This window comes from Anolis carolinensis, unplaced genomic scaffold (genome assembly GCF_035594765.1).
Source record: "Anolis carolinensis isolate JA03-04 unplaced genomic scaffold, rAnoCar3.1.pri scaffold_10, whole genome shotgun sequence".
Lineage (NCBI taxonomy): Eukaryota > Metazoa > Chordata > Lepidosauria > Squamata > Dactyloidae > Anolis > Anolis carolinensis.
In genome coordinates, this window is record NW_026943821.1 from 12,064,675 (window position 1) to 12,087,076 (window position 22,402).

General features: G+C 41.6%; 1 protein-coding gene across 2 annotated transcripts; it reads right to left on the reverse strand.

Moving 5' to 3' along the window:
- Positions 1-1,789: 1,789 nt before the first annotated feature.
- Positions 1,790-19,390, reverse strand: znf575 (zinc finger protein 575). 2 transcript variants are annotated; one of them, XM_062962534.1, is made up of 3 exons: positions 19,250-19,390; positions 5,929-6,042; positions 1,790-4,707 (listed from the first exon to the last, which is right to left on the reverse strand). In XM_062962534.1, exons 2-3 carry the CDS (start codon positions 6,008-6,010, stop codon positions 4,010-4,012), a joined length of 780 nt encoding a protein of 259 aa, XP_062818604.1. In that variant the 5' UTR covers positions 6,011-6,042; positions 19,250-19,390; the 3' UTR covers positions 1,790-4,009. The 2 variants fall into 2 exon arrangements, with proteins under 2 accessions (XP_062818604.1, XP_008112076.2); XM_008113869.3 differs by lacking the exon at positions 19,250-19,390 and adding an exon at positions 8,886-9,110.
- Between the last annotated feature and the right edge of the window lie 3,012 nt (positions 19,391-22,402).

Consider the following 22,402-nt stretch of genomic DNA (forward strand, 5'->3'; position numbering starts at 1 on the left):
CAGGCAAACATAATGCCTACATAAACAATGCAGAGCTAGATATAGATCTATTATAGATTATATATATTATAGAGTATATATAGATTATATATACTAATTTCACATGTGTATTTCCCCCTGAAACCTTTGCAAATCCTCTATGTGCATTTTCCTCCTGCAATATTTCCAAGCCCCATTTATCAATGTTTATATCTATCTAGACATCTGTGTGTGTGTGCGCGCGCACGCGCATTTTCCCTCTGCACTTGCAAATGTGAGGGTAAAATTCATATATAAAATTAATGTATATATATATATATATAGGAACAGATATACAGGTACATGGAAATCTATAGTTATCTATATTTACATAGGATTTGCAAAGATCTGTAAACATATGAGGGGAAAATTAATATATTAATGTATTTGAAGGGGGAAAATCTATATAAATATTTAGAAGTTTTGGGGCATGCATTTACCCAAGGAAGAAATGCAAGCAAAGTCCCCCTAAAAACAACTCTGGCTTCTTTTCTCCTGCCCTTTCCCACCTCTTTTCTTTCTCCCTTTTTCAAACTCTAAAAGTAGCCAGAAAAGGCTTTTTGAAACTTCTCTCCCCCTCCCAAAAAGCCCACCTCATTTTTGTTTCCTTAGGAATAAAAAGACACACCTTCTGTTGCTCTCTTTTCCCTCCTTCCCTCCCTTTGGACTCAAATGTTCTTGCAATAGTAGTAGTAGTAGTAATAATAGTGATAGTAATGAATCCTGCAAATTTGCAAGAATATCTTTTTTCCTTCCCCTTCTACCCATGCAATCTGGCTTGCAAGGGTTTCCTTCTCACATTCTCCTTTTGCTTTTGAAAACATTCGCTTCTTGTCTCTCTCTCTCTCTCAAAAAAAAGATAACCAGCCTGGGAGGAGAAGCGAAGGGAGGTTTTGGAAAAGAAAACATACTGTGGCCTCCAGGCTCCGCTGCTGGCTTGACCTTGACCCGAATATAAGCCGGGGGAGGCTTTTTCAGCTCATAAATAAAGGCTGAAAAACTTGGCTTATCTTCGAGTATACTGTAATGATTGCAGCAATATCTACAATTTTATTTAGAGGAAATTGGAATGCAGGCTGAGTATCCCTTATCCAAATATCTGAATTGGCAGGTATCTGTGCCTTTTGCCTCACATGTCTGTCCAGCCTCACATCTTATTAGTTCATTGCTTGGGTTGTATATGAAACACGAGGCTACAAAGAGAGTACCTACTTCTGCTGTACAAATGAAGAAATAGGGAACTGCAATCTCAAAGTGAGAACTGATGACAAAAAGTATTTCGGATGATATTCAGCCTGCATTTATTTGCTACAGCTCACTAGACCTATGCATGAAATTTGTTTCTTCTGTTTTCTTTGATACTTTGGGAGCCCTCCCAGTACAAAAACCTGCCCACAACGAAAGCAAGCAGGAGCTGATCTCGGCTCCTTTGTTTACCTGTATTGCACAAGCCTAGTTCTCACTGGGCTCAAGGTATAATAATGAACACACTAGCAAGCCTTACTCAAAACCTGGCCACACACAAGGCTGTAAAATTGTTTGCAGGTTATAGTAGCATAAGGACTTTATACTGCTGTATAGTACTAAGGACTTTATACTGCTGGCTTTCCACTTCATATATTAGCCATTCTCTCTGTTTTCTGGAGAGTGCAAACAATTCCCCAGTTCTCTCATTAGAAGACTTTCTGTCTTCCAAGAGATGCATTGTCTTCCCTACCAGCCCCATAAGGAAACAAAAACAAGGTTTTGAAAAAAAAATCATGCTCCAAGGTCATTTTTAAAACTTTGGGTTTTTTTGATATTTTATTAACGTTCCAAGAAAAATAAAACACAAAAAAATCGAGGATCACTGTGGAGTGCCACTTTTTTAAAGTTCTCAACTACATACCATAGGCCAATTATCTCCTCTTCATCCACAACTGCCTGCCCGGATACGTGGATGGTTAAATCTACAACAGGTTGTAAGGAAGACAATTTGGCAAGTTTTTGAAGAAACGTGATAGTTTGTACGTTAATAATTAGTCCAGGAATTATGATGAAGAATGGACATAAACTAGAAGATTGGAGAAGGAACAACGGGGAGAAAAATCCAAAATTTAAACCAAGAATACAAAGTCCAAAGGTAAAATGAAACTGACACAAGGCTGTAAATGTGCTGTGTAACTGCTACACAATGGGAATTAAAGGACCAGGCTATTAAGCTGTATATACCAAGTTATGAAAAAGACGCAAGTAGAAAGAGAAATCGGACTATTTAAAGTAACTTTCCCTGTACAGTGTGGATGTATGTGTCTAAGCCATAGTGCAATAAAAATAGATGTCATTAGTTTTTACATGTCACTAGTTGGCCAGCAGTTCGGGGTGAGATGCTCATGCCAAGAAAAGCAAATAATCTTGGCAGCCTTTGCACCACATGTGAATTTGCAAAAATACCCTACTAATACTTGACAGGGAAGCTCTTTTGACAGCTTGTAGGCAACATATGAATTTGCAAAAATATCCTACAATTGTGTAATGGGAAGGAACGACAGTGATATCAAACACAAATATACTCAACTGCCAGTTTCTGGAATTCCTCGCCCTGGTGTTACACAAGTTTGTAAATGTGATGTACAAAAGAGACAACATCTCAGAATGTTAAAGCGAGTAGGTTTATAATATTATTGAGGATACCCCAACATATTTTGACCTAAAAAAAAAATGACCTTCCTCAGGAACAGTTCAAAGAAAATGGGACAACACATTGGTAACAGTAGTTATAACGGGAGACAAGCTGAAGTCAGCAAAATTAATTATATGTATGCTTAATTTATATTAAATTAAATATAATATTGTTTCAACTTTTTAAAAAATTATAGTAAGCAAAATAAACTTTCACAAACACAAAATAATACTTACAGCTTTAAAATCAACCTGAAGGGATTCTAGATTGTAAGCATTGTTTTTCATATGTATAAGTTTATTATCCTTGTTGCCAATGTATCATCCTTTTCCCTTTCAAAAGCATGACCTCAAGAATATTCTCAGGCTTACATGCACAGAGCTGTTTTCAATAATAACATCTGGTGGGGCAGAGAATGCTTGAGGAAGAACATACTTGTGTAGGCCTTCCTTCTAATAATGTGTTCCCAGAGTCAGGAAAATGTATTTTTGTGAGTAGAGCTCAGATAGCATGTCAGGTATCCAAAACGTATTTTTCCAAAAGCTAAACTCTTGTTCCAAAATACCGTGTCTCTCTTCAACATCCTGAGACTGTCGCTTTTCTACATCACGTCTATGGGATATTTCCAGTCTTCTCTGCTTTTCTTCCACATGTTTATGAAACCTTAGATTCTGTGAATGCCACATTCTACATTTTAATGCAACCAAGAGCCAACTGAGCATCAAAAACATACATTATCTGACCAGTGGCAGATATTTTGCCTTTGCACAAACCAAACACAATGTTTGCTTGGCAGTGCTGTGAATAGATTGTGCATATAGCTTCAATTATTTGCAAATGTGCACAAGCTTCTTACTGAAAAGTTATTTAGGGGGTTTTTTGGACTTTTTGTGCACGGGCATAATGTGCGAAGAGATGCGAGCCTCCATACAAATGTATGTATGACAACCAGACAGCAGGCTTGAGATGAGCACACATATGTACATGTTTGCATAACTGTCCAGGTTGAAGAGAACGCCACTTCTCATGACATAACTGATGTTCACTCAACATACAATGTGGTTTGTTTTTCAGCATGGTATACACAGCTTGGCCTTTGGAAACTGGGCAGGGGCTCCGAATTTGAAAGGCGAAGTGAGTTGGAGAAGCCGTGGTAGGACCATAAACACCATAAACTGGGATGCCAAAGGGCAGTTTTGTATAACCCCCAAATCCCTCCCTTGATATATCCTGTTATTTACAATGATGCCACCACATTTACCGTTGTGTCCAAATAATCCATTTTCCTTCCCTTGCTTTTAAGTTGTCCAGGGTCTTGAGAGCTCTGCTCTAAGGCCTCTCGCCATTGCTGAGGCCCTTGTTTTGGGATAAGTCACCTTCCGCTTCCCCATCCTCATGCACTCGCTGGTGGAGCGTGAGGTTCCGGAGCTGACGGAAACTCTTGCTGCAGCGCATGCAGGGGTAAGGCCGCCCTGCCCCAGCCGCTGCGTGGATCTGCTGGTGGGCCGCCAGCTTGGACGGGTAGCAAAAGCTCTTCCCGCAGCGGTTGCAAGGGTAGGGCCGCTGGCCCGTGTGCGTGCGGCGGTGGGCGGCCAACTTGGAAGGGTAGCAGAAGCTCTTGGGGCAGTCAGCACATTTGTAGGGTCGCTCAGGTGTATGGATCCACTGGTGGGCGGCCAGCTTGGAGCGGTGTCCGAAGCGCTTGGGACAGAGGGTGCAGGGGTAGGGGCGCTCGCCGGTGTGCGTACGGCGGTGGGCGGCCAACTTGGACGGGTAGCTGAAGCTCTTGGGGCAGTCGGGGCATTTGTAGGGGCGCTCAGCACAGTGAGTCCATTGGTGCGTGGCCAGCTTGGAGCGGTACACAAAGCGTTTGCCACAGTCCTTGCACTGGTAGGGCCGGTCGGAGGGCAGCACCGCAGGCGGCCGTGGACGGCGGGGACGGGGCGGCTTGGGAGACTCCGTGGTGGGCGGAGAAGACAGGGCCGTCGGGGAAGGCGACTTGGCGTTCTCCTTCAGGGCTTGTGCATCTGGAAGAAGAAGAAAATCTGACAAATCCATTGTCTACTTAAAAACCTGCCTCAGCAACTGGGAGAACAATTGTTTTGCCTCTTGGTCCTTCCCAAATAGTGTAAAGCTTTTGGGGCTCTAAAGGCAAGCTGGGTTGGAGCAAACCTAGTCTCTAGGATGGGACGAGGTTGTAGGAGTCATTGAAAAGGGCCTCTTTCTTGTTCCCATCAGATGAGCTTCAAAGGGTGACAGGTCCTCCCTAGATGATCACAGAGTTCTAACACTTATACAAAGAGATACAGTCCTTCATATCACCTGGAACTAAGCCATATAGGACTTTATACATCAAGACCAGCACTCTGAATTGCATCTCAGAATAATGAGATGGTATTAGGAATGATGTGAGTGGGATTTGGGGTGGGGTGGGGTGGGGCTGTGTTGGTTGTAAATGTAGTTTTAATTGTATTTTAATGTTTATATTCCATTACACAAAAGATATAATTATTTCTAATTTGTATATTCATATTTAATGCATTGTCTCAGTTTTTTTAAAAAAAATTGTGTTACTGACTCCCTGTATCAGGAAAAAGGGACCACAACCCACAGAAGCCCTTGCCTATTACTTATGGCCAAGGAAGCATCCTCGTCTGAAACTAGATTTAGTTTCAGTCCAAACACAGACACATGTTGCCTTCATTTTCAGGCCCAGACAAGTCCTCTTTAACATCATGAGGTCATTAAAAATCACTTATTTGTTTATTTGTTTATTTATTTGCTGTATTTATATACCACTTTGCTCACCCCTGGGGGGAATCAAAGCAGTTTACAACATATTAATGGCAAAATTCATGCCAAACATACATGTGGAAACTGACATCAAGCCAATGGTAGAACTGGGCCCCAGCACAACTACTGTATTATAAGTCAACCTATTGTAAAAGTCAAGGGCAGGTTTGGGGACCAAAGTGTGGACTTTGATGTGACCCATGAATAAGTCGAAGGTCATTCTACGAGAAGGAAGTATATACAGAATTACTGGGGACACAGTAATTCTTCTCAAGCTATCCATTGGCCCGCATTTCCATTCCTCGGAACAATCTGATGAAATGTAAATGTCCCCCATTGACTGTTAATCCTAGAATCCCATAGGATGGATACATGGCAGATAAAGTGGAATCATAGCCCTATAATTCTGCCATGTGAATGGGCTCCAAGACAAGAGCATCCCTGTCCTTTCTTACCCACAATGCTGCCACTCAGAGGGTGGTTGACAGCCCCAGTCTTGCTGTTGCTCATGCAAGGCTGTTCTCCCCTTTCCAGCATCAGGACGAGGGTTGGTCGGGTGAGAACGTAACCTGTGCAAAGGGGAAAAGAAACAAGATCTGCGTCATATGTCAGTTAGGAAGGACAGGACAGAATGTCGTTTAGCTGCATTTAACTGCATTATATGGCAGTGTAGACTCATACAATTATGATCTTTCTTAATGACTTGGATGGTCTAGCGGGCATGCTTATCAAATTATCAGATGATACCAAATTGGGAGGGAGAACTAATACTCCAGGAAGACAGGATTAGAATCCAAAATGATCTTAACATATTAGAGAGCTGATTGGCCAAAACTAGAAAAATGAATTTCAACAAGACAAAATGTAGAATACTTCACTTAGGCAGAAAAAACTCGACACAGATACAGGATGGCTGGTGCCTGGCTCTACAACAGTCCATGTGAGAAAGATCTTGGAGTCTTTGTGGACAACAAACCGAACATGAGGCAGTAATGTGATGCAGCAGCTAAAAACGCCAATGGGATTTTGGGCTGCATCAAAAGGAGTCAAGTGTCTAGATCGAGGGAAGTCATGGTGCTCATCTATTCTGCTTTGGTCAGGCTTCTTTACCTGGAATAACACTGTGTCCTCACAACCTCTGAGGATGCCTGCCATAGATGCGGGCGAAACGTCAGGAGAGAATGCTTCTGGAACATGGCCATACAGCCCGGAAAACACACAGCAACCCAGAAACTGGATTATATGGCAACGTAGATGGGTCCTCTCAGGATCTACACTGCCATACAAAATCCATAGATGTGGGCGAAATGTCAGGAAAGAATGCTTCTGGAACATAGCCATATATACATCCCGGAAAACTCACATCAACCCAGAAACTGGAATACAGTAGAGTCTCACTTATCCAACACTCGCTTATCCAACGTTCTGGATTATCCAACACATTTTTGTAGTCAATGTTTTCAATACATCATGATATTTTGGTGCTAAATTCGTAAATACAGTAATTACTACATAGCATTACTGCGTATTGAACTACTTTTTCTGTCAAATTTGTTGTATAACATGATGTTTTGGTGCTTAATTTTTAAAATCATTTTTTTTTCGTGTCAGGAGCAACTTGCGTCGCTTCTGGAGTGAGAGAATTGGCCGTCTGCAAGGACATTGCCCAGGGGACGCCCGGATGTTTTTGATGTTTTACCATCCTTGTGGGAGGCTTCTTTCATGTCCCCGCATGGAGCTGGAGCTGATAGAGGGAGCTCATCCGCACTCTCCCTGGGTGGGATTCGAACCTGGCAGCTTTCAGGTCAGCAACCCAACCTTCAAGTCACTTAGTCCACTACGCCATCTGGGGGCTCCTTTAAAATCATAGCCTAATTTGATGTTTAATAGGCTTTTCCTTAATCTCTCCTTATTATCCAACGTATTCGCTTATCCAACATTCTGCCGGCTCGTTTATGTTGGATTAGTGAGACTCTACTGTATATGGCAATGTAGATGGGTTCTCTCAAGATTTACACTGCAATACAAAATCCATAGATGTGGGCGAAACGTCAGGAGATAATGCTTCTGGAACATGGCCATATAGCCCGGAAAACTCACATCAACCCAGAAACTGGATTATATGGCAATGTAGATGGGTCCTCTCAGGATCTACCCAGCCATACAAAATCCATAGATGTGGGTGAGAAGTCAGGAGAGAATGCTTCTGGAACATGGCCATACAGCCCGGAAATCTCACAGCAACCCAGGAAATGGATTATATGGCAATGTAGATGACTCTTCTCAGGATCTACCCTGCCATATAAAATCCATAGATGTGGGTGAAATGTCAGGAGAGAATGCTTCTGGAACGTGGCCATATATACATCCAAGAAAATGCACAGCAACCCAGAAACTGTATTATATGGCAACTAGCTGTGCCCGGCCACGCGTTGCTGTGGCGTTGTCTGGTGGTGTTGGTGAGAAATTGTTGTGGTAGTGGTGGTATTGAATGTCTGTTGTATGGTTGTCTTTGTTTAGTATGCATTTGGTTGTTTGTGTACTGTGAAAGTGGTGAGGGTAGAGGACACTGTTTATGTTGGATTAGTGAGACTCTACTGTATATTTGTAATCTTATATTATCTGCCTAGAACTGCCCCTTCTACACAGCTGTATAAAATGCACACTGAAGTGAATTATCTGGTAGTGTGGACTCAAGATAATCCAGTTCAAAGCAGATAATATAAGATTCTAAATGGATAATATAGCTGTGTGGAAGGGCCTTGAGTCTACACTGCCATATAATCCAGTTAAAATCAGATAATCTGTATCTTATAGGCAGTGTGGAAGAGGCCTGAGGCCTAACTGTGCCTGTCCCCTGGACTGAGTAGGTAGCTAGGAGACCAAGTGGGCTGAGCTTAGCCCTCTAACTTGCAGCAATTGGATAAAAACAATTATTCCTTTCCCTCTAATTAGGACTTTATTTTTCTTTTCTTTTTGTTGTATCAACCTAGAGCTGTGGATGATGGGTTGTGTTGTCAAATTTCGAGGTTGGGGGGCCTGTAGTTTTGTTATTTTGTCCGCTGCCCTGATGCCATCACTCTTTTATATATATAGATAGATGTAGATGGGTTCTCTCAGGATCTACAAAACAGCCATACAAAATCCATAGATGTGGGCGAAACGTCAGGAGAGAATGCTTCTGGAACATGGCCATAGAGCCCGGAAAACTCACAGCAACCCAGAGAGGGAAAAGCCTTGCCCCCTCCCCTCCTTCCATACAAAGCAGGGATCCTAATCCGAATGGCATCTCCCCCCTTCCCAACTGCACAGAATTGCCTCTGTGCAACCAAGCTGGGCCTTCTGCCCCTTCTTCCATCATCGCCTTCTTCCATCTCTCTCTGTCTCTGTCTCTCGGTCTGTAATCACTCACCGGCCCCGTTTCCGCCCCTGGCCTCGGGCTGCCTCTGGGGTCTGCCTTTCATGAGCCGATCGCGGCGGGTCATGCTCTCCTCCCCTCCGGGGGCCCCGCCTGGAAGCCGCCCAGCATCCCTTCCCGGCCCTGGGCGGCCAAGCAGCGGATCCCCGACCCTTGGCTGGAAGGAGGGAAGGGAGGGAGGGGCGGAGGACAGAGAGCGGGCCCGGTGACGTCACCGTGACGGAGGGAGGGAGGGAGGGAGGGGAGCGGGGTCTGCCTGCCTCCTTCCAATCGAGGCACATGCACTGATCAAGGGGTATGTCATAGATGGAGAGATAGATGCACATATATATACAAACATCCCCCCACACACATATACAGACTCTCAGTTAACCGACAGGCAGGTTTGGGGAATGGGAGATACTCAATCGAGGCACATGCACTGATAGGGGTATCTATATATATTAAAAGGTAATGAAATTTCGGCCTAGGACAAAACAACAAAACTACACATCCCAGAAACACTAAACTTGGCAGCACAACCCCTCATCCATGCCTCTAGGTTCATACAACAAAAAGAAAACAAAAAAAAGTCCTAATTAGAGGGAGAGGAATAATTCTTTTTATCCAATTGCTACCAGTCATAAGGCTAAGCTCTGCCCACTTGGTCTCCTAGCAACCCACTCAACCCAGGGGACAGGCAGAGGTAGGCCTCACTTAGGCCTCTTCCACACTGCCTATAAAATACAGATTAGCAGATTTGAACTGGATTATATGGCAGTGTAGACTCAAGGCCCTTCCACACAGCTATATAACCCATTTATAATCTTACTAGCTGTGCCCGGCCATGCATTGCTGTGGCATTGTCTGGTGATGTCAGTATTTTATAGGCAGTGTGGAAGAGGTCTAAGTGAGGCCTAACTCTGCCTGTCCCCTGGGCTGAGTGGGTTGCTAGGAGACCAAGTGGGCAGAGCTTAGCCTTCTAACTGACAGCAATTGGATAAATACAATTATTCCTCTCCCTCTAATTAGGACTTTATTTTTCTTTTCTTTTTGTTGTATCAACCTAGAGGCATGGATGAGGGGTTGTGCTGTTAATTTTCAAGGTTGTGGGGTGTTTAGTTTTGTTGTTTTGTCGGTCCCCAGGATTCCATCACTCTTTTATATATAGAGATATTATCTGCTTTGAAATATCACAATGAATTTAAAACACTGACTACAAAAACATTGACTACTAAAAGGCAGACTGCATTGGATAATCCAGAACACTGGATAAGCGAATGTTGGATAAGTGAGATTTTACTCTACAGGGGAAAACCTTTACCCTTTACTTTCACTACCACCAATTCCTCAATACTTTTATTTCCCATACCACCATACTTCGCCACAGCAACGCGTGGCCGGGCATAGCTAGTATCATATATGGAGAGATAGATGCACACATATATATACAAACATATATATATACACACACACACATATACAGACTCTGCAGGTTTGGGGAATGGGAGATGCTCAATCGTGGCACATACACTATAAAGGGGTATATCATATATGGAGAGATAGATGCACATATATATACAAACATCCACACACACACACACATATACAGACTCTCAGTTAACCGACAGGCAGGTTTGGGGAATGGGAGATGCTCAATTGAGGCACATACACTGATAGGGGTATATCATATATGGAGAGATAGATTCACATATATATACAAACATACACACACACACACACACACACATACAGACTCTCAGTTAACCGACAGTTAGGTTTGGGGAATGGGAGATGCTCAATCGAGGCACATACACTAATAGGGGTATATCATATATGGAGAGATAGATACACACATATATACAAACATACACACACACACACACATACAGACTCTCAGTTAACCGACAGGCAGATTTGGGGAATGGGAGATGCTTAATCGAGACACATGCACTGATAAAGGGGTATATCATATATGGAGAGATAGATGCACATATACTGTATATACAAACATACACTCACACACATATACAGACTCTCAGTTAACCGACAGGCAGGTTTGGGGAATGGGAGATGCTCAATCGAGGCACATACACTGATAAAGGGGTATATCATATATAGAGAGATAGATGCACATATATTTCCCCACAACATAAGTGTTGGCACAACTGTGGGGAAATAGGTACATTTTCCCACATGTGGTGGGACTGTAGAAAAATTCAGAACTTTTAGAGAAAAGTATTGGAAGAAATAATAGGAAAAGAATTAATATGGGACAAAGCTAGATGCATGTCTCTCACAGTAAAGGTAAAGGAAGTTAACAATAATAGGACAGAGATCCTAAAATATATGACAGCCGCAATACAAGCCACGATAGCCCGAGGATGGAGGGACGATACAAAATGAGATATAGAAACCTGGTGGGCTTATATATTAGAATATATAATTAACGACTTCATCATTCAAAAGAAAAAAATATATACAAATAGCCTAAAAGATCAAGACTGGTTAAGGAAATGGACTGTGCTAATTGACAAAAAGAAGGAGACGAAAGATACAGCACCTTGAACCAGGCGTTCCACATGGTTAAACTGATGTATTGACAATATTTTGAATGGCTGTTCCAGGGGGGTGGGGTATGGGGGGAGGGTGATACATTTCTAAAGACTGTTTAAAACGTCATTTAAGGAATAGTTACCTTTGGAACAATGTATACTGAAATAAGTTATGTATGGCAAAAAATAGTTAATTGTTGGGATGTATCAAAAAGAATAAAATATTTTAAAAAATGGGACCAAATTGCAGGAAATAATAATATAATAATAACACTGTTATTAAAAAAAGATGCACATATATATACAAACATCCCCCTCCACACACACACACACACACATATACAGACTCTCAGTTAACCGACAGGCAGGTTTGGGGAATGGGAGATGCTCAATCGAGGCACATGCATTGATAAAAGAGTATATCATATATGGAGAGATAGATGCACACACAAACACACACACACATACACAAACATTCCTTCCCACAAACATATACAAACTCTCAGTTAACCGACAGGCAGGTTTGGGGAATGGGAGATGCTCAACCAAGGCACATGCACTGATAAAAAGGGTATATCATATATGAAGAGATAGGTATACACACACACACATACATACAAACATACCGCCCGCCCCCCAGACGCACACACATATAGAAACAGAAGAGTCTCAATTAACCGACAGGCAGGTTTGGGGAACGGGAGATGCTACAAGACAAAATATTTATTGACAGAGAATTAGGGAATAATAATAATTATAATTATAATTATTATTAACTGGTGGGATCACAAGTCAGAAAAAGTTGCAGAGAATGAACATGTCAAGCTACTTTGGGACTTCTGAATTCAGACAGAGAGAGTTTTGGAGCACAATACTCCTGACCTCACAATTGTGTTAAAAAACAAAGTATGGATTGTCGATGTTGCAATCCCAGGTGACAGCAGGATTGAAGAAAAACAACTGGAAAAGCTGACACGATATGAGGATTTAAAGATCGAATTGCAAAGACTCTGGCACAAGCCAGTCAAGGTGGTCCCAGTGGTGATTGGCACACTGGGTGCAGTGCCTAAAGACCTTGGCCTGCACTTAAACACAATCGGTGCTGACAAAATTACCACCTGCCAGCTCCAGAAGGCCACCTTGCTGGGATCTGCACACATTATTCGCTGATATATCACACAGTCCTAGACACTTGGGAAGTGTCCGACGTGTGATCCAGTACAACAGCCAGCAGAGTGTCTGCTATGGACTCAACTTGTTGTGTTTCTAATAATAATAAGTTTGCCCATGCCTGATTATGAAAACCTAAAGCTTTCAATTCCTAGGATTCCATAGCATTGAGACATGGCAGTTAAAGCGGTTTCAAACTGCATTCATTCTACTGTGTAGATGCGCCCTAAATGGTTTTCTAAGGCAAGTCCTCTAAATTCATAGTCCAGTTGTCAAAGTCAAGAGACAAGGACAGTATTTATTTATCCATCTATCTATTTATATATCCACTAGTGTCCTGCTCACTTCAAACGACCAGCATGAACGCAGATCAAAGACAGCTGCTATCAAAACCGATCTTTATTGAAGAACACACGACTTGGAAAAAGTCGAGAATGACATAATGTTTACATACAAGCAATTTTATCACCTTGGTTGCAACGTAACACCACACGTAAATATCATCACCAAACCCCACCCCCTGTATCACATTTCTACTATTCCCACACAAACTACTCATTATAATTGTTATGATTTTCACCCCCGAGTTCCCATGCTCTGCTGCCAGGTGTTTTCATGATACATTCAGGAGTGTTGATGTTATGGCTCCAATTCCAGGGCTTGCAAATTCAGCCCTGGGAATTGGTCCCATGACACACTAGCTGTGCCCAGCCACGCGTTGCTGTGGCAAAGTGGTGGTGGTATTGGTTAAAAATTGTTGTGGAATTTTTATTTGATGTTATTTGTATTTTTTAATTAATTTTATTGTAACTTATTTTTTTATTTATTATATTTTATTATTTTCTTGTATTATTGTTAGTTATTTTCTGTTATTATAGTATTTTATTGTATTAATTTTTAGTGTTTTTAATTATTTTTTAGTGTTTTTTTATTATTTTATTTTATTATTTGCATGTATTATATCTGTGGAATGACCAGGGTGGAAGAAAGAACTGTTGTCTGCTTTAGGCAAGTGTGAATGTTGGAATTGGCACTAAATAGCCTTGTAGCTTGAAAGCTTGGATGGTTCCTGCCTGCCTGGAATGAATAAAATGTGGCTCCCAGTATTTAAAAAATCTGTGAAATCAGGACAGTTAACTAAAGAACAGCACTGAGCAATCAGGGAAATCCAGACAGGATGTCCTGAGGGCCAGCTAACATCTCCTAAGAAAGGATTGCCCCTTCGAAGCAGGAAGCAGGCAGGCCTTGAAGGTGGAAGGGCATTCAATGGTAATCAAGGTGGGGAAGTGGAACATTCACAGTCGCCTGAGACAGATCAGAGTTGCCCCATCCTGGATATTAGGCTTGCTCAAATAATTCGTTTTCCCCGTTAACCGTTATTAATTCGTTATTTTCGTTTGTTTTGAAGCAATATACGGCATTGGTTGTCCACACGTCTGGATATCGCGGTTTCGAATCGCGAGAGGCCGTTTTTCGTTATGTCGTCGTTTTTTTCGTTAGGAAAAAAAAGCTTTTGCAAATCACCCAAACTCCCACCATTCAGGCCCTTTCCTTTTGCCCCTCAGCAAAAGGGGCGTCACGGGCTCAGCCAATGGGAGGGGGCGAGGGGGAAGGAGGCCGAGGAGGAGGAGGAAGACGGAGGGGGGAAATGGCCGCCGCCGCCGCCTCGCCTCAGCTCAGGCCTGGTGTCTCTCTGTGAGGCGGGAAGGCGGCGGATGGAGCCGGGAATGGAGAGACCGAGAGAGACAGAGAGGGGCCCGGCGGTGAGGTTTTGACGTCTGTGCGAAGCTAGGCAAGTGGGGTTTATATATCTGTGGAAGGTCCAGGGTGGGAGAAAGAACTCTTGTCTGTGGGAGGCAAGTGTGAATGTTGCAATTGGTCACCTTGATTAGCATTGAATAGCCTTGCAGCTTCAAAGCCTGGCTGCTTCCTACCTGGGGGAATCCTTTGTTGGGAGGTATTAGCTGGCCCTGATTGTTTCCTGTCTGGAATTCCCATTTTCTGGGTGTTGTTCTTTTACTGTCCTGATTTTAGCTTTTCTGTAGCTAAAAATGCATATAAAATTGATTCTATAGGGAGGATAAATGATTGGATTTCAACTCCTACAGCTTAGCTTTCTCTGCCAATAATGGTACCATATCAAACTAAACCTCCCAAGATTCTGTAGCAGTGAGCCATCTTGGATATTGTAAGGGATTTATTATTATTATTATTATTATTATTATTATTATTATTATTATTATTATTATTATTATTAGACCTTGCTCCCAGGAAGGTGCCTTCGCTGTGGCTCCCAACTTATCTATCTACCTTTCCACATATTCTCCACATTGTGTGTATGTGTATGTATATTATATATACATGAGCCCCGATGGCGAAGTGTGTTAAAGCACTGAGCTGCTGAACTTGCAGACCGAAAGGTCCCAGGTTCAAATCCCGGGAGCAGAGTGAGTGCCCGCTGTTAGCTCCAGCTTCTGCCAACCTAGCAGCTTGAAAACATGCCAATGTGAGTAGATCAATAGGTACCGCTGTGGCGGGAAGGTAATGGCACTCCATGTAGTCATGCCGGCCACATGACCTTGGAGGTGTCTATGGACAACACTGGCTCTTGGGCTTAGAAATGGAGATGAGCACCAACCCCCAGAGTCAGACATGACTGAACTTAACGTCAAGGGATACCTTTACCTTTACCTATACACACACACACACACACACACACACACATTATGCAGGGACTATATATATACACACAGTATATATCACACACACACCAATTTAACAAAGTTTCAGCCACAAAAACAAAGTTTCTGAAGTAGAACAATGACTTTCACAGTAAAGACAACCCAATTTAACAGGAAATAAGACTTTCAAACCAGGAACAGATTTCTGCAATTATTAAAAAATGGTTTATTATAAAAGCTATGAAAATTCGCCAAAAATCAGATAAGGGAAACGTTCCAAATTTTGGTGAGCTATCAGTGTTAAATGTGTTCTACCACTGTACCAAGTTGGAAGAAGATCACTCAAAAAATGAGGGTGGGAGAGTCCTGTAAAGTCCTCTCCCTCTGTGCTGTTTTTGGGAATTGCGCATGCGCGTCCGCCATTAACGAATTAATTTAGAAAATAACGAATTTTCGTTAATTTCGAATTTTTTTGGGGGCCAAATTCGGAAATACCATCAGAAACGAAAAGCTGCCCCCCTCTAGTTTTGAAACGAGTTTAGAATCAAATTTTTCGTGGATCGATCAAGCCTACTGGATATCATTGCTGAGATAGAAATAAACATCCCACTTGTCTGTTTTCAAACAGATCTCATAATCTCTGAGGATGCCTGGCATAGACATGGATGGCAGTTTGGCAGCAGATAGGGTCGTGAGGGAATGGGATGTTTAAGAGGCTTTTCCTGAATCCCTTCTTATTATCCAACATATTCAGTTATCCAATGTTCTGCCAGAGTGTTTATGTTGGATAACTGAGACTCTACTGTATATTTAAAGTCTTATATTATCTGCTTAGAACTGGATTTTATGAGGCTCCTTCTGCAGAGCTGAATAAAATGCACACTAAAGTGGATTATATGGCAGTGTGGACTCAAGATAATCCACTTCAAAGCAGATAATATAAGATTATAAATGGGTTATATAGCTGTGTGGAAGGGCCTTGAGTCTACAATGCCATATAATCCAGTGCAAATAAAATAGAGAGAGTGAGGCCTGAGCAGGTTGCTAGGAGACCAAGTGGGCGGAGCTTAGTCTTCTAACTGGCAGCAATTGGCTGAAGACAATTATTCCTCTCCCTCTAATTAGGACTTTATTTTTCTTTTCTTTTTGTTGTCGGAACGTAGATGGTGGATTGTGCTGCCAAATTTCTAGGTTCTGGGGCTTGTACTTTTGTTGTTTAGTGGCAGGGGAGGACACCATTTGTTTTTTATATATATAGATATCTACCTATGCATATATCTGTATCTATCCATCCATCTACAGTAGAGTCTCACTTATCCAACATTCTGGATTATCCAACGCATTTTTGTAGTCAATGTTTTCAATACATTGTGATATTTTAGTGCTAAATTCGTAAATACAGTAATTACTACATAGCATTACTGTGTATTGAACTACTTTTTCTGTCAAATTTGTTGTATAACATGATGTTTTGGTGCTTAATTTGTAAATCATAATCTAATTTGATTTTTAATAGGCTTTTCCTTAATCCCTCCTTATTATCCAACATATTTGCTTATCCAACGTTCTGCCAGCCCGTTTATGTTGGATAAGTGAGACTCTACTGTAATAACAACAACAACAACAACAACAATAAAACAACGATCAGGGCCAGCTAAAACTTTCCAACAAAGGATCCCCCCATGCAGGAAGCAGCCAGATCTTGAAGCTGAAAGGCGGTTCAATGCTAATCAAGCTGGCCAATTGCAACATTCATACCTGCCTCAAACAGACAAGAGTTCCATAGATATATAAACCCCACTTGACTAGTTTCCAACAGACCTCACAAGCTCTGAGGATGCCTGCCATAGATGTGGGCGAAACATTAGGAAAAAATTCAAATAATACACTTCGTCCTTTACTTTCACGTAAAGGACTGGTGTATGTGGGATCCAGTTAGGAATGACTTAGAGAATGTATTAAGATGTGGAGTGGAAAATTTGAGGTTAAGATTGATATTTCAAATGTAATTGCTGTAAATTATTATAAAAAGAATATGTCCAAGGGAAAGAGTGGAGGGTGGGAGTGGGGTAAAACAATCAATCAATTAATCAATCAATGGATGGATTGGGAGATGTCAGGAAAACACTACAGTTTCTGCTTACCTGAGAGTAAAGGTTAACCAGAACTCTCAAGCAACTGGCAGACCACATTGAAGAAATAATGCATACTGTTTTCATAATACCAGGGTGTTCCAAAAGTCTCCATACATATGAAAAATAAACACACACATATTTTATTTAATTATAGTGTCAGAAGTGAATTGAGAATAGTTATAATGTATATAAAAAACACAAACAAAGTTAAAAACTTGGCATGATACTAAATCATGTCCTTTGACCAGAAGCTGGCCACATCTAGTGCCTCTGGTGTCACCGTAAGGTGTAAAGTGTATTATTATATACTCCAAATTATCTGCTTTGAACTGGATTATATGAGTCTACACTGCCAGATAATCCAGTTCGAAAATGATAATCTGGACTTTATATGGCAGTGCAGAAGGGGCTCTCAAAGTCTTGCAAAGTCTTTCAAAAGCCCCATCTACAATGTCAAAGTGTTTGTTTCTTTGTTTGTTTATTACATTTATATCCCACTCTTCTTACCCTGAAGGGGACTCAGAGCAGTTTACAAATTATATGTACATACAATATACAAGTTTGTTTTTATGAGCTTGCCTGGTTTTAAAAATTACGTTTGTTATTTTATTATGTTTTAACACATACAACTGTATTTTATTTGATGTGCTTTATTCTCTGATGACTGTAATCTGGGTTTGACCCCACGTAAGCCGCCCCGAGTCCCTCTAGGGAGATGGAGGCCGGGTATAAAAATAAAGTTATTATTATTATATTGTTAGCATAGCACAATATTAGCATTATATATGCTAATAATAGAGACCGAGCTGTGGCGCAGGCTGGTTAGCAGCCAGCTGCAATAAATCACTCTGACCAAGAGGTCATGAGTTCGAGGCCAGCCGGTGTTGGGGTGAGCACCCGACAATTTTAAAATATATATATATAGCCCTGCTTGTTGCTGACCTATGCAACCTGAAAGATTGTTGCATCTATCAAGTAGGAAATTTAGGTACCACTTATATGCGGAGAGGCTAATTTACGACACCATAAAAATTATCCAGCCGCCTGGGAATGAGGAAGTGCCGTCACAGTGGATGATGAAGCAGCTGCTCCCCCTGTGGCCGGAATCAAGCATACTCTCAGGAAAGCTGGAAGCTGGAGAAGGTTTAAGTTGCCTCTGAGTCTGTCTCTGTCTGTTCTATATTATGTGTACAATGTGATCCGCCCTGAGTCCCCTTCAGGGTGAGAAGGGTGGAATATAAATTCTGTAAATAAATAAATAAATAATAAATAATTATATATTACTATATTGTACTATACCACTATACTGCTAATCACATCCAAACAAAGCATTCCCCCAGGCAGGAAGCAGCCAGGCTTTGAAGCTGTAAGGCTATTCAATGCTAATCAAGATGATCAATTGCAACATTCACACTCAAACAGACAAGAGTTCTTTCTCCCACCTTGGACATTACACAGATATATAAACCACACTTGCCTAATTTCCAACAGACCTCACAACCTCTGAGGATGCCTGCCATAGATGTGGGCAAAACGTCAGGAGAGAATGCTTCTGAAACATGGCCATACAGCCTGGAAAACTGACAGCAACCCAAAATGGGGAAAGTTATTAAGGAGGAAGAAGTCCCAAGTTAGGAAGAGCTGCAGCAGTTTGCTTTTACCTGCAGGTCTTTGAGTTGCTTGGAAGAATAAATAATTGATAACAACAACAACAACAACAATATTAATGCTAATAATAGACATCAGAATTAAATATGAGGAGAAGAAACACAGCACAATCCAGTACAGCAAACGGAATTAAACAGAAGCAGTGTTAAGAGTACAACAAATGAATATACCTGCAGCAGATGCAGCAGAGCAAATCTGCCCCGGGCGAAACCACTTTCAAGGATGAGCTCCCCCCTCCCTCCCTTCTCGAATGGTTTTGCCCAACGAAGGAGGCCGCGGAAGGCAGCCCCAACGGTGGCTAGGAAAGGACAAAAATGTAAGAGTGGCGTTCGTCAACAAGGAGGCGTATTCTGTCTAACATTAACCCCAGATTTTCTAACAGAAGGGTAACATTAGAAAGGTGCTACTCCCATTCACTCTCAGGCTTGTCCTTACCTTGCAATCAGAGGATGCATCTACACTGTAGTTTGTCACCACTTTAATTGCCCAGACTCAGATTTTGAGAGTTGTAGTTTTCCAAGGTTTTTGTGTTCTCTGCCAAATAAGTCAAGCTATAATTCCCAGGGTCCCATAGCATTGAGCCATGGGCAGTTTAAAGTGGTGACAAAGTGCTTTAAGTCTACAGCAGGCATGGGCATTCCGGCTGTTAGGAATTGTGGGAGTTGTAGTCCAAAACACCTGGAGGGCCCAAGTTTGCCCATGCCTGCTGTACATGCACCCCCTGTTATGGTTTTGTAAATCCCAATATTATATTTTACTTGGGTGTGATTGCTTGCAGTAATACACTCCACACCTTTACCTTGCACACAGAAGCCCAACCTTTTGTCTTTGGTCACTGCGTCTCTGAAATCCATTTAAATTGCAGTAAAACCAACTTAAGTACACACTTTCAGCCTTGTAAAACATAAACACCACTTTGCCCTTTAAACCGAGAAGATGAGCAGTGGAGTATGTAATAACTCGACGTCACAACCTCTGGGGAGGCCTGCCATAGATGTGGGTGAAACGTCCAGAAAAAATACTCCTGGAATATGGCCATATAACCCGGAAAACTCACAGCAACCCTATAATAACTCATCTTCCTAATTTTTGCCTATATGTTTGTTATAGCGTGCTAATGATACATCTACACTGTGGAATGAATGTAGTTTGACACCACTTTAACTGTCATGGCTCAGGCCCCTTCTACAGTGCCATATAAAATCCAGATTATCTGTTTTGAACTGTATTATATGGCAGTGTAGACTCATTTAATCCGGTGCAAAGCAGATAATGTGAATTATCTGCTTTGATAATCTGGATTTTATGGCAATGTAGAAGAGGTCTTGGAGCCCCCAATGGCACAGTGGGTTAAACTGCTGAGCTGCTGAACTGGCTGTCTGAAAGGTTGGCAGTCCAAAAATGGGGAGTGGGGTGAGCTCCCACTGTTAGCCCCAGCTTCTGCCAACCTAGCAGTTCAAAAATATGTGAATGTGAGTAGATCAATAGGTACCGCTCTGGCAGGAAGGTAACAGAGCTCCATGCAGTCATGCCGGCCACATGCCTTTGGAGGTGTCTATGGACAACGCCAGCTCTTCAATTTAGAAATGGAGATTATCTGATTTGATAATCTGGATTATATGGCAGTCTAGAAAGAGCCATAGATCATTAATAGCTTTTGCCATCTTGGCCACACTCTGCTGTTGCTTGGACACACAAGTTCAAGCTTTCATTGGAAAAGCATAAAAGAGTTTAGAAGTTAATAAGTCACAAACTGTGTGGTTAACCGCACGTAGTTACTTTTATGAATAAGGAAGGGAAAATGCAATTGCACCCAAAACAGTGTAATGAGGAAAAAATCACAGAGTAGCAGATTCAAATTGTAGCCAAAATGATTTCTAGGGTATTTATAATGCCATTTTGACAAAGTCTGCGGATTATAATGTTGACCTCTTAAAAAAGCTAACAGAAAGCAATAAAAAAACAGCACAAAACACAACTCCATCCTTTGCAGGATTGTCAGTTTCACTGTCTTTTTCAGTGTTTTATCATGCTATTATTACCAGTTTATTGTTTATTATTTATTTATTTATTTATTTCCATCATTTCTATCCCGCCCTTCTCACCTTAAAGGACTCAGGGCGGCTTACAAAACTGTTTTACAATTGTTTTACTACGTTAGTCTTGTATTTACTTTATCTTGTTCTATTGTAATTGTTTGGACTTGGCCCCATGTTCCCTTCAGGAAAGTTATTATTATTATTATTATTATTATTATTATTATTATTATTATTATTAAGTTGAAGTCCAAAGCACCTGGAGGGCCGAGGTTTGCCCATGCCTGGTGTAGACTCATGTCATGCCATTCAATGCAGTTCAACTCCATTATGAAATTGTAATTATATTGTAGTGTAGATGAGGCCATAGGCAATTTTGTATTCTATAGTATTTTGGATTTCTGGATATTCAACCTGTTTCCCAGCCAAGAGAGTGGCTTACTTCTATTTCTCTCGGTGTATGTCTTTTTTATGTATGACACACAGAGATACATATGGATGGATGGATGGATAGGTAGGTAGATAGATGGATAAGTAGACAGACGGACGGACAGACGGATGGATGGTTGGATAGGTGGATGGAAAGGTAGATAGACAGATGGGCAGGTAGGTAGGTAGAGAGATAGATGGATGGCTGGATGGATAGATAGGCATGTAGGTAGATAGGTGGAGAGAGAGAGAGATGGATGATGGATGGATAGATAAGTAGTCAGCTAGATAGAAAGATGGGTGGATTGGTAGATAGATAGATGGCTAGGTAAATAGATAGATAGACAGACAGATAAGTAGACAGATGGATGGATGGATGGATGGATGGGTAGGTAGGTAGATAGATAGATAGATAGATAGATAGATAGATAGATAGATAGATAGATAGATAGATAGATAGAGGGATAAATGGGTGGATAAGTACATAGATGGAGCCTCCGGTGGCCCAGTGGATTAAAGCCTTGTGACTTGAAGGTTGGGTTGCTGAACTGAAGGCTGCCAGGTTCGAATCCCAACCGGGGAGAGCGCGGATGAGCTCCCTCTATCAGCTCCAGCTCCATGCGGGGACATGAGAGAAGCCTCCCACAAGGATTGTAAAACATCAAAATATCCGGGCGTCCCCTGGGCAAAGTCCTTGCAGATGGCCAATTCTCTCACACCAGAAGCAACTCAGGTTGCTCCTGACACGAAAAAAAAGTACATAGATAGATAGATAGATAGATAGATATGAATAGGTAGATATGGATAGATAAATAGATAGATGGATAAATAAATGCTGTCCTTGTCTCTTTGACAACT